Raw genomic sequence first — 13,575 nt, 5'->3', positions numbered from 1 at the left:
CTTAGATATGAGGAAAAGGCTACTAAAGACTTGGAACGATACAATAGTCAAATGAAGAAAGCCATTGAACACGAGTCACAAATACCAAAAGATGGCAGAAAAAAGATAAAATCCACCAGCACATGGACTTTGGCACAGAAGCATAAGTTGAAAACCTCATTATCTAATCAACCAAAACTTGATGAGCTTTTTCAGTCCCAACCTGAAAAAAAAAGGAGTGAAAACATTAAAACAGTAAAGATTCCCTTTTCTATGAAAAAGTTAAAAATAAATTTTGAGAAACAAAAAAAAATTGACTTAGAAGAGGATGAACTTTGCTTGATCCACAATCTCAGGTTTCCTGATGCATGGCTAATTACATCCAAAACAGAAATAATGTTACTGAATCCATATAGAGTAGAAGAAGCCCTGCTATTTAAAAGACTTCTTGAGAATTATAAACTTCCTGCAGAACAACTGGAAAGGCCAATTATATTAACAGAGAGGTATGGCAATATAATTTTAAACTCAACATTTATTAATTCATACTGAATTAGGAATTACAGATAAAAAGTTGAAAGGGTTTTCTAGGTTACGTGACATTTTTAAATTTTCTAATTTTTAGTGGAATTAATTACTTATAAATAATTTCCAAATATTCTAGATAGTTTACTTCTGCATTTAATTAAATATCAAGCTTGTTTTCCTTTATATTAGTGACTTCCCTAGGGTAATTTTGAAGTTAAGTTGTTGTGACTCTTTTTGATTTTGCACCATTGTAGCTTTCAGACATAGTCCAACATAGAATAATACAGTGAATGCCTTTATCAACAGTTATCGAGATTTTACCACATTTTTATATCTGACCTTTTATACACACAGACAGACACACACACACAATTTTCTTTCACTTGTTAAAAGTATTTGAGAATAATCCCTATGCTTTATTCTTTAGTATATCTCTTAAAAATGGCTGTTTTCTTACCTAACTGCACCTTTTTTATACCTTAATACAATAATAATTCCTTGAAATTATTCCTCTTTGCTTCAAAATGTCTTTTTTTAATAGTTTTAAAATGCAAAATTTTATTTGTATCAACAAGATTCACATAGTATATTTCATTATGTCTTCTAAATCCCTTAATATCATATTGCTGATTTCTTATTGGCCCTGAGTCACTTATTCAGTAGAATATTCTATTATCTTATTTACTTCCTAGTGTATAACTTCTTTTACTCTCCCCATGTTTAACTGGTATTAACTGAAGAAATGTGAATAGATTCAGATTCTACTTTTAGGTAAGACTTCTTAATAGATGGGGCTACGTGCTTGACATTTCATTACATTAAAAGGCATTTATTACTGGGTGCAGCTGATGACAGCCTGATCTTCCACCTTATAGTTCCTCATCTACCTTTCTCTCTAATGGTTTCATCTGTTGATTATTGCCCAAACTAATTTTATTTGTGTTTGTAAAATGGGATATTTCCTTTTTATATTCTTTATGAGCAAATTCCTTTCTGTAAAGATAAGAATAACTGACCTACTATCATAATATAATACATATATTGATATATATGTTATGTATACATATATATCATATACAAAAGTGTATACATTACATAACATATATAAGTATGATATAAAATAGGAATCATTCATAAAATGTGTTGAAATCCTTGTTTAAGACACTTCCAGCGGAAGGGGAAAGAGCAGAGCCAGAACAGAGAAAAACAAATCTACCTTTTTATAAGTAAGACAATAGTAACAACATTAATTATAATCCAATATATTTTATAGTATTTTTTTATGATTAGCTTAGGAAACTGACAAAGGAAGAATTCGAAAACAGTGCCTTTTGTTGTTCTAAAACAGTTTAAAAACCTAGTAATAGTTTTATCATTGTTTGCTTAAAAAGAGTTAGGGTACATCTGAATTTTTAAATTTAGCTGCTTTTTTAAATGGTGCTTGTAAATTTTCATTTTTATTTCAAAAATCTGTTTGGGCTTATGCAAAGTACAGGTTTTTCTAATTACTTTGCTCTACAATATTCTGTTATTCAAAAAGAAGTACATTAAAAACTTATTTTGGGCCCATAATAATTTGAAAATATTTTTTTTTAATTGAGCATGGATAGTAACAAAGTATAATTCAAAATTGCTTTCCCCTTTTTGGAAAAGTGTCATCTTCCCTCATAGTTACTGATGAAGATTTTTCAAAACTGAGTCATGGACTAATTACCCCATAATGCAGGGTATTTATTTATTGCATTCAGTTTTCTTATCAGAATTTTAATGCAAGTTGTGTAGCTTATCTCTAAGTGTAGTTAATTTAGATATCCATAAAGTACAAAGTAAGAGCTCATAATAATAACAATGGCTAAGGTTTATTGAACACTTACTATATGATAGAAATTTTGCTATCTCCTTTCATGATTTTTTGGGATTTTTTTTTTGCAGCAATCTTATAAGGTAAGTACTGTCATCCATATTTTATAGATACAGAAACTGAAACACACAACAGTTGTTAAATAACTTAACCTAGACTTACATGGCCAATAAATAAGCACTGGTTCTAAGATTCCACTGTAGACAGTTGCCTGCATGATTAATTGTCATACTTTGTCATTATTATCATCACCAGCTCTCTGATTGATTTTTGGAATATTGTTTAGATGAGAGAAAGTACATATGATATTCTCCTCTGTGTGATATATCTACTCTCGTAGCCAATGGATTTTTTTAACTGTTCAGAGCTGATAAGCAAAGACATTTGCTTGCTTTTTCAAAGGGTATAGGATTGTAATGAAACTGTATCATCCTGCACTATAACATAAAACATTTTTTTGCATATCTAAGACACTATCTACTGGATGGTGGGCATTCAAATGTTTATTGAATGAATGGGAAAATGGTCACTAGTCACATCAGCTCCAACAGGTACTTTTTTGCAGTGATTTATGTTATGAGGCACCCTTATGCAGCCTGAAACCCATGTGAGGGATCAATTTGTATCCTGGTAATTTTTGACCTTGTAAGTATTTTGTTTGGGGCTTATACCGCTTAGAATCATCTCACATGCCACCTTTGACAAACATGCCATGCTTACAGTAAACTAAAGGATGCTCTCCCAAGCTTTGAATTGATAAATTTATAAGTTCCTGCATAAAAAAAAATAAATGTATGTGTAATCTATGTTGGTGAAAAAACCTTGACTAGCAGTTGAAAATTTGACAGGGTGGACTGGTCACTTAAATAATTTCACAGTGTGTTAGTATCTCTTTTAATGGTATAAAAAAGTATTATTTATAAAGTTTTTATTGTGCTAGTAATTTTTTTTTAAATTTCACATTGAATTTGTGACATTTTAAAAGTTAGGAATTGTCTTTTGTCTTTTCTTCCCTCTGTATACTATATACAGTAGGTATCCTATAAAATATTTAGAGAAATGTAGGCCTGGGATTGTAGCTTAGTGGTAGAGCACTTGCCTACCATGTGTGAGGCACAGGATTCGACCCTCAGCATTACCACAAAAAAATAAACAAACAAAATAAAGGCATTGTGTCCATCTATAACTTGAAAAATACATTTAAAAAATATTTACAGAAATGTAAAAATCTTTCTCATAGACCTACTTTTCCCTTTATATTTTGGTTAATAATACTTTGTAAAGATCTGTGGATTGACTTTTTTCCATAAATTTTCTTATTTAAATCTTTATATTTAATAACTTAAAGGACCACAATTTATTTTTCAGTCTTCTTAATGGATCTCATTATTTAGAGGTCTTATATAAAATGACAACAGATGACCAAAGATACAGTGGGTCAACTTACCTGTCTGATCCTCGTCTTACAGCAAATGGTTTCAAGATAAGATTGATATCAGGTATGATAATGTGATTTAATATTTCCTGATTTGGACAAACAAACCTTATTTCAAGAGTTATAGTTGGGTTTCATAATTTTCAGGTAACATTGTATATTTTTGTCTCACTAAAAGTCATTGTTGACTCTCTGAAAACGACGTTTCAAGATCACCTCTGCCTGAAACAAGAAAGTTTGGCATCTCTTTCAGTTCAATACCTTGCATTTGCATTTTTCTAACTAATCAAATAAATAATTTTTGCCATTGTATGACAGTATTCACACTGCCTTCTTTGTTTTCACTAATTATTAAAATATTTTTTTAGATGATAAAATAAATAAATATGTAGTCTATTGGCATGGCTTAATAAAAATGGGTATTTCCTTTTGGTTTTTTAGAAGTACTGCTTTACCATATAGATATGCAGCCTCAGCCATCTTAATACTTGGAGAGTGAATGGTGATTTGATTCCATGGATTTTGTAAAAGACTGATAATCCTCTTTGCTTACTATGTAAATTCATTAGGTAGATAGATAAAAAGAAAATTTATCTAAGGAGAATTCAGTTTTCCTTGCTGGCCCTTTCTCTGTTCTTTTATAGTTTCCATACTGAACTGAATTCTGCTCTAACCTCCCAGGCGGGTCTTATCCTATTACTTTCCCTTTATCTGGTGTCAAGGGCCACAAGGCACCATTAGGGATGACTCCAGCATCATCATTTTTGCCCCTAAACTTGTCGTACCCAAAGCCAAGAAAGAAAGGTTTTTAAAGGAGAATTTTACTGAGTCACAAAAATAAAGATCATGTGCAAAAGCATGGAGCTGGGTATATGGAGAAAATGTTTGATGTTCCAAACTTGAAACTGTTTGATTTTTCCAGTTTTAAAGATAGCTATCCTGGGGGCTGGGATGTGGCTCATGCTGTAGCACGCTCGCCTGGCATGCGTGCGGCCTGGGTTCGATCCTCAGCACCACATACAAACAAAGATGTTGTGTCCGCCAAAAAAAACTAAAAAATAAATAATAAAATTCTCTCTCTCTCTCTCTCTCTCTCTCTCTCTCTCTCTCTCTCTCTCTTAAAAAAAAAAAAAAAAAGATAGCTATCCTGTAATCCCAGTGATTTGGGAGACTGAGGGAGAAGGATTACAAGTTCCAAGCCAGCCTCAGAAACTCAGTGAGGCCATAAGCAACTTAGTAAGACAATGTCTTAAAATAAAAAATTTTAAAAAAGACAAAAGAACTGGGAAAGTAGCTCAGAGGTCATAATGCCCCCCTGGGTCCAATCCCTAGTACCAAAAAAAAAAAAAAAAAAAGAAAGAAAAAAATCTCAAAAAACCAACCTACTCAAAAATTCATACTTACCATCTCAATATTAGGTATTCAGAAATGGAGTGCAAATTATATATCCAAACCCCAACTCTGCTATTTTTGGAAAAATCATTTGGCCTTACAATTTCCTTATCAACAACAACTAATAATTTTTGAATGACTATTATGTGTAGAGTGCTATTCTAAGAGTATTGATTAAATATATTAATTCATTTAATCTCTGTAACAGCCTATAAAGTAATTTTTTTTTCTGTCTCCATTTTAATATGGAAAAATCAAGGAATGGAGAAGTTAAGTTGCCCAAGACACAGCGGTAGAACCAGGATTTGAACCCATGCAGTCTACCTTCAGAACCTAGCTATTAATGAATTTGTTATATTGTCTTCCTATTAAAATTGGGATATTTACAAAGTACTTGTGAGCACTGTACTTGGGAATGGCATAGGTGTTCAGATATTCTCTTTTCTTCCCATCATCTATTCCTACTGTGAACTGCCTTGGAGTCATTTTTAGTTCTTCTAGAAATCTCTTCTTTGGAGTGCCTGGCATCTTTTTAATTTATTTGAAGTCTGAAGCAGAATTATATGTGTGTATAGAAGGTATTTTATTCCTAATCTGATTTTCTGCCTAGATAAGTGACACTAGTATCAGGCATTTTTTTTTCATGAAAAGTGTTATCAGTATATATTTTTTAAATAGTTAGGATAACTGTCCTGTTTCTTCTAAGAGCTACTAAGAAACTTCCTGTTTCTTCTTGTTCATTTTTGAGCTCCAGTAAGTTTCTGTGTTACAGATGCTCTTAGGTCTTGACTTATCAGTAGTGACTGTTAAATCCTATTGAATGCCAGGTGCTTTGCATGGCACCAAAGAAGCAAAAATGATTAAAATAATCACCTATAAACTGACTTGATTTGATTGAAATTAACTTGACATACATTATCATCAGCATTATTTCCTTTGTTAGTAACAGATCAAGTGAAAGGCATTCATGTTTTCATCATCATTTTGTCTCCCCCTGCTTTGTATTGTGTTGTGTTTTTTTAAAAATATTTCTTTGTTATAGTTGGACACAATACCTTTATTTTATTTATTTTTATGTGGTGCCGAGGATCGAACCCAGTGCCTCCCACATGAGACGCAAGTGCTCTGCCATTGAGCCACAATCCCATCCCTGAATTGTTTTCTTAAGGACCATTTCTCTGTCATTTAATGAGAATTTTGTTACATTATACTAATTTTGAATTGACATTTTGCCAATTGTCACAAAACATCTTTGGATAAAAATTAAGGCATTTGAAAGAGAAAGAATATATCTAGCTTTGAGGGAAAAAATTCTTAATGTAACCCTAAATAGTTGGCTTGTTGATGAGAACAGCTTCTGTTCTGCTCCATAAGAATTTCATACTTTAGGAAGTGAAAACTTATCAAACCATGTATTCATTTTCCCTGAAAATTGAGAAGCATTTCACAGGATTTTAGGGAAACTTATGTCTCTAAGTTTTCCATATTTGTATTTTGTAAACAGAGAAATTAAGTATTGCTCAATTTCCTCATTTGTGGCCAAATACTTTTAACCCATATCCACCAGGAATTCTGTAAAATGTGAATAGATTTCCAGGGCAAATTTAGTTAGGATTAGAGTTTTCAGTCTAATTATATTATAAAATTAGCAATAGGAAAAATTTTTTAAAACTTTTTTTTTGATATTTTCATTTCTATATAAATCTGTAAAAGAAGTGAGAACTAGAATATTCTGTTAGAACCTGTTTGCCTATCTGTATACTATTTCTAGTCCCATTTAAGTTCCCCTTGCTGCTCAAGCTACCTTTGAACTCTCTGTCTCATCCTTTAATGCTTGGTAGTGTATCATCTTATATTATTCTTCATTTGTTACCTGGAAAAAACATTAGAATATCTGCTCTGTTTAGTGTGTTACCATTGCATCTACCATCCAGTTCAAGGAACTAATACACTGTAACAGAATAGGTTAGGGATTAGATTATTGAAGCTCAAGAACCTGAAACTCTTCCAGTTATATTACACTTCTTTTTTAAAATTAATTCATTGATAGCTACCACTTGCCCCAATTTAGACTTTTTCCTTCTAGTTAACATGTTATAGAGATCCATATTAAAAATATCATTACACAGAACTAAATAAAAAGCATGTATTCTAAAGCCAAATATGATGCTTTGAAATATGTGCTGTTATGAATTATCTACTCAGCTATACATCCAATCAATCGTGTAGTTTTTATTTTAGTTTTAATTATGAAATTATTTAAAATAATTTAATAGATAGAGTGTCTGTTTTACATATTTTTGTAAAATATTTTGAATAAGCATTAGTATTTCATTTCCTCAAATTAATAATATATTAATAATTTACTATGTGACTTTATGACTTGTAAGTTAAAATAATCACAGAAATAATTCAGATCTTTAACTTACATATTAAAACTGTGGGATAGAACTTGAAGAGGAGCAGTTGCTAAAACACTTAAATCAGTTTTATTTTAATAAATATCATGGGACTTCATTTTCTCTCCAAAGTAAGAAATGTTCTAAGAAAATGTAAGGAGCAGACAGCAGTAACTGAGATTAAATTAAATTATATAAAGCACATGTGGTGTCAATGAGCTCTTATGACTTAATGTGAAATCCTATGGGAAATTACTGTTTGTTCTCCAACTTAGGAACAAAACTTTGTCCTGACTATTAAATTCTGATGAAGGTTAACTAAATGTTTTAACAGTGATTTTCTTTTTAATGACATGTTCTGGAATATAATTTTAACTAAACTAACTTGTGTCTATAATATGAATTTTTATTTTTTTCTTTTAGGTGTTTCCATTACTGAAAACCACTTAGAAATAGAAGGAATGGCTAATTGTCTTCCATTCTATGGAGTAATGGATTTAAAAGAAATTCTTAATGCTATATTAAACAAAGATGCAAAGGAAATTTATGAATGTAGACCTCGCAAAGTGATAAGTTATTTAGAGGTATGCATTATTAAATTATTAGGTTGGCTAGGTTTTAAGAAACTTAGTTATTCTTAATAAAATAATAAGTGGATTAAAGATAATAGTTTCTATTAGATTAATTTTTTGCAAGAAGGAAACACTATTTTTTTAAAAAAGGCTTCATTAAAAGTTTTATGTCATAGGTAGGTTGTGGTGAACTCTCTATGGATATTTTTCTTGTAACATTATTCCTTGTGTACATATTGAGAAAGAGTCTCATGGATAAGATATTTTGTAGTGAAGTTCTATTTTTATTAGTATCCATAAATTATCTCCTTAGAACGAACACAGAATTGCTCAACCTTATACCATATGTTTTTTTATTTTTCTTTATATTTTTTATTGTTTCTTTTTGGTTATACATAACAATAGGATTCATTTTGACATAGTTTAAAAAGCATGGAATATAATTTGCCCAAATTCAGTCCCAGGTTTTCCTTTTCTCTCCCCTCCTCTCTTTCTCCCTTTTCCCTCTACTCTATTGATCTTTCTGCTATTTTACTTTAATTTTTGTTACTTTTTGATTAGTGTCTTGTGGATATATATGATGGTGCAATTCACTGTGATATATTCATGTATGTACATCGGAAAGTTAGGTTAGATTTATTCTTCTGTTTTTGGCCTTATTCTGTCTCTTCTCCCTCCCCCTCAGTCTATTTCATCTAGCCTACTAGTCTTCCTTCTTTTTTGGTGGAATCCTACTTTTCCCTTTCACCCTTTTTTTCCCCCTCCTTTCGGACTATCTTCTGCATATCAGAGAAAACATTGCACCTTTGGCTTTCTGAGTCTGGCTTATTTCACTTAGTATGATAATTCCAGTTTATCCATTCACCAGCAAATACTATAATTTTATTCATATTTATGGCTGAGTAAGACTCCATTGTGTATTTATACCAAGTTATCCATTGGTTGGTTCCATAGCTTGACAGTTGTGAATTATGTTACTATAAACATTTATATTGGCTGTGTTACTATGTATGTTAATATTAGATCTTTTGGATATATATCATATTTGTCTAAAAAGATAAGCAAGTAAAAGGAGAACCATGAGATAGATGGATATTAAAGTCAAAGAAAGAAAGTCATTAAAAAATAAGAAATAGCGCATTCTGACTAGGGTAATAGTTCCTAAAAGACCCTCAGGTTTTGCTGCTAAGTGGCAGTGGTAATCTTGAAGACAGCCAAATTGGCAAAGTGGTAGGAATGTGTGACACTTGCCAGTGTCTATAGGTGGAATAGAGGTGGGAAAATAGGCAGTAAATCAGCTGATAGTGAAAGGAAGGAAAGAGTGTGCTTAACATGTTCGTGTTAAATTGGTGGAAAAGACAATAAAAGATTGGAGAGGAGAAGTTCTAAATGACACATGGATAAGGATGTAAGTTTTCAACAGGAGAAACTGAATCAAGGGCAAAAGAGGGGAAGAAGAGCGAAAATATTTTTAGGTATACTTGTATATTTAATATATAAAAGATAAGTTATCTGCTGTAAGTGAAGGGGTTAGGAATTTAAGTACAATAGCAAAGATCTGAAAGCCAGAGCTTTAGGTACTATAAAAAGGTCAATGAAGGAGGAACAAGAAAATTTCCAGGTGTCATTGAGGACTTATAAGAGTTAACATTTATGTTGGAACCAGCTAGGACCACACTCTCCAACAGTGTGTAGTAGAATTTTTCCAAGGATAGGGATTAGTAAAATGAATACAGTGAAAGACAGAAAATGGGTCAGACAAATCTGAACACATTATATATAAGAACTGTTAGATTGCTGAGCTAGTATCCTTAATATTTCATTCTGTATTCCTACCTTAACGAGGGAAAGATGACTGAAGGGTGCTGGTGGATCAGGAAAATGAGACTGGAAATATTAAATGTCACAATGAAGGAAAAGAGCAGACTTAGTTGGAACAAAGGAATAGGTTGGAAAAGAGTTGGAAAAATAATGGGTGTGTGATAGTGGAGAATGTTAAAATTTAAGATCTCTAAAGTAGAATAATCTTTTTTAATCTTAAAAAGAAGCTAGTTTTGTTAACTATGCCCAAACCTATCTCAGAAGTCAGCATTTTCATATCAGATCTGTGGACATTATCCTTAATTCTGCATGCCTAAAAACCAGTCCTTCAGCAAGTCTTCTTGCTTCTACTGTCAACTCATGTCAGAAATCTATCCCTCTCTCCATCTCAAACTGTTATCACTTATAGTCACAACTTCTCATCAGGACTTCGGTGATTGTCAGCGAAACCTCTTCTCTTCTTGACCTGCCTAAAAGCATACTTTGCTCAGCAGCCAGTCAGTTTTAAAATGTGAAACACATGTTGACTTTTACTTTAAAACTCTTTGATTACTTACTGTGCATTCAGATTAAAATCCCATTTTTTCACTCCATTTTAGAGGTGATGTGCCCCTGCCTAACTCCCTTATCTTATTTGTCTGTTCCCTTTAATAACTACGTTGTACCCACACTGGACATGCTGTTCTCTTTTCCTTGCCTGTGATGCTTTCCTTTGCATCATGATCTTTGTAGCATAGTTTATTTAAATGGAAGCTTTAATGCCTTGTCAACTAAGCCATTCCCAACCACATAATTACTATGATGTTGCCCAGTTTAATTTTATGTATTATTTCCTCACCAAAATTTTGTCTTTTTTGTATTGTTTCCTGTGCTAGGAGATAAATTACACAAAAACAAGGATCTGATTTTTTCACCACTACTACCTCTTCAAAATCCACAACATAGTGTACTTAATAAATGTTGAGCAAATTAATAAGATGAAAATAATCAGTTATTTGTCTTCTTGCTAGCTTAACATATTTTCTGCTTCAGAATATATCATTGTAAAGCGTATATGACTTTCTTTTCACAGGGAGAAGCAGTGCGTCTATCTAGACAATTACCCATGTATTTATCAAAAGAGGACATCCAGGATATCATCTGTAGAATGAAGCAACAATTTGGAAATGAAATTAAAGGGTGTGTTCATGGTCGCCCATTTTTTCATCATTTAACACATCTTCCACAACATCTTGATTAAATATGTTTAAGAAAATAAGTTACTGTTAAAATCAATATGTTCTTAAGACAAGTCCATTTCTAAACCATTTTTGTATTATGTGTCAAATGGTTATTTTATAAATGAGGATTCACTGGCTTGTTTGTATAGAAAAAAAGTTTCAAAAAATATAAAAATCTTAAATAAATATATATAAACTATTCATTTGATTCTTAAGACCAGCGTTCATAATAATTTTTAGATTCCACATTAGAAAATAAGTGATATTCCTGGGTGGTAGTTTTAGGTTAGCCCTGTGTAGGATCAATTTACGCTCATTCCTCATATTACTCAGTGTATCTAAGAGAAATTGTCGATCCTGTTTAAAGTAGGATGGAGAGACAGGAGAGTTGAGAGAAAGTGATAAAATAAAGTTCAGTGGAAAAAAAGGAGTGTAACTAGAAATCCTATCACCTCCATCTTGGGAGTAACAAATTAAATATGCTACCTCTTAGTCATAGGATAATTATTGGACCTTGAAGTCAAATTTGTCAGAGAACATGGGAAGAGATCTATATTTTTAACATAAAATTTAGGTTAAGATTTTTTTGTACATTTCTTCAAAAACCAGATCACACAGTGCTCCAATAATACTTTATAAAAAGTTGAAACATGATTTTTAGTATATTTGTTGTATAAAGTAAGATATGTTTTACTTGATACAGTGTCTCCCCACACCATGTTGCATAATTCTCATGGGTTGTTTTAAAATTCTCAAGACCCTTATGTTGAGATACAAATTGTATTGCCTGGAATTCTACCTACCCCAGCCTCCTCTTCTGCCAAAGTCATCCAATTTCCCTGACCCAAATACTGCCCCCTACCCCCTACCCCCTATTACTCCTTTTATAAATTTGGTACATCTTCCTGGGAGTAATTCTCATTAATTGAGTAGAGGGAAGAGCTGATCACTGAAAAACACAGGATGACAAAAATTACATTATACATTTGCGCCAGCCCTGAATATATATATTCCCCTCAATATAATTTGTATTGGTCCGACAATAACCTTTTTAATCTTCATAAAGAAATCCAAACTGCAGGTGCGATTGAGACTAATCCCATGCTAGTGTTCTTTACTGTTACACTGCCATGAGAAATAGGCCTTAGTGAATCATCTGGGTCTACAAAGTACAGGCATTTGGAGGTGAGGGGGAATATGAAAGACTCCCTTGACTCCAACTTTGAGGAGTCCTTCTTTGAGTGGGTAGATTTGGGGCTGCAAGGTCTTCTGGGGAAGTTTGGTGTGGCAAAGAAAGGGGCCCCTGCTGGGGCCACTTCCACATTCATGGGCCTGCTGGCTCAGGCCTTAAAGCCCTGTGGGCGCCCCTCCACACGACCCTGCCGTGCCCCTCCCCCCAGCACCACCCGCGGGGCAACATGGCCGGAGCAGGCGGTGATGGGGAGGCCCTGGCGCCAAGGATGGAGGTAACGGCCACCTGAGGACTAGTGGAGGTAGAGAGGGGACATCCAGGAAGACAAAAGCCTCTTTCTCAGCTACAGGTTCTGTCTAAGCATTGGTGTTAGAGGACTTAGCCAGAGAAAAGCAGTACATGGAGACCAGACACCCAAGGTGCTGGGATCCTGGCCTGGGCTGAAGGCACAGCCGTCCAAGGCATGCGGAGATGAGGCCTGCAGGCCTCTCCTGGGCCCATTATGGGAAATGTGGCCAAATGTGGCTCTGCATGGTGCAACCATGACTACAAAGTTTCACTTCATGTACTGGAAAATGTTAGGCCTGAATTCAGAAGGACAGAATTTTTGTTGTTTTTATTAGCTGTCTAATTCTTTTTGATTTTATCCAGATTTTGTGGCTGAGGTTGCAGTAATTAGAATCCACCTCACTGCAGCTTCATTTCTTAACTAAAAATGTAAACGTTACCCATTTTTCCCTCTACAAACATTTGACTCATCTCTTATTCTCATTATATTTTTTCATGATTCTCTTGGTCTCTTTTGGAAGGAGATTAGGGAGCCTGAGCTGCTTAAATAAACACAGGTTAGGGTCTACACTTAAGATTGAAAACAGGTTAACTCTTCTCAGTACCTGCTGCAAAGGAAACAGTGCATAAGAGACATCCAAATGTTGATCACTAACTTAACCAGGCAAATTAAAATACCAGGGATGATATTAAAATGTTTAAATAAACTTGACTTGTTCTTAAGATTTGGAGTATTTAGGACAACCAGTGTTCATAGATTCATAGTGAGGAACAAGAATCTTTGAGGCTATCCAAGCAATTTTATACATAAGAAAATATAAGCCTAGAGTGATTAAATGATTTACCTGAATGCACACAACTGTTTTAGTACTCCATTAGTTCCATTTC

The 13,575-nt window shown here is 33.2% G+C and overlaps 1 protein-coding gene across 8 annotated transcripts in view; it reads left to right on the top strand.

Annotated features, from left to right (window-relative positions):
• Positions 1-11,338, top strand: part of Pms1 (PMS1 homolog 1, mismatch repair system component) — a 78,576-nt gene extending 67,238 nt beyond the window's left edge. For all 8 annotated transcript variants that reach the window (XM_076865619.1, XM_076865614.1, XM_076865615.1 and 5 more), the window contains 4 exons: positions 6-485; positions 3,737-3,867; positions 8,018-8,178; positions 11,060-11,338. In XM_076865619.1, the coding sequence (XP_076721734.1) occupies positions 6-485; positions 3,737-3,867; positions 8,018-8,178; positions 11,060-11,227 (940 nt within the window). In that variant the 3' untranslated portion in view covers positions 11,228-11,338. The remainder of the gene's footprint in view (positions 1-5; positions 486-3,736; positions 3,868-8,017; positions 8,179-11,059) is intronic.
• Positions 11,339-13,575: the final 2,237 nt, after the last annotated feature.

This window comes from Callospermophilus lateralis, chromosome 9, assembly GCF_048772815.1.
Source record: "Callospermophilus lateralis isolate mCalLat2 chromosome 9, mCalLat2.hap1, whole genome shotgun sequence".
NCBI classification, from domain to species: Eukaryota; Metazoa; Chordata; class Mammalia; order Rodentia; family Sciuridae; genus Callospermophilus; species Callospermophilus lateralis.
Note: the sequence above shows the minus strand (reverse complement) of the source record. Positions and strands in the feature narration are given on the sequence as shown.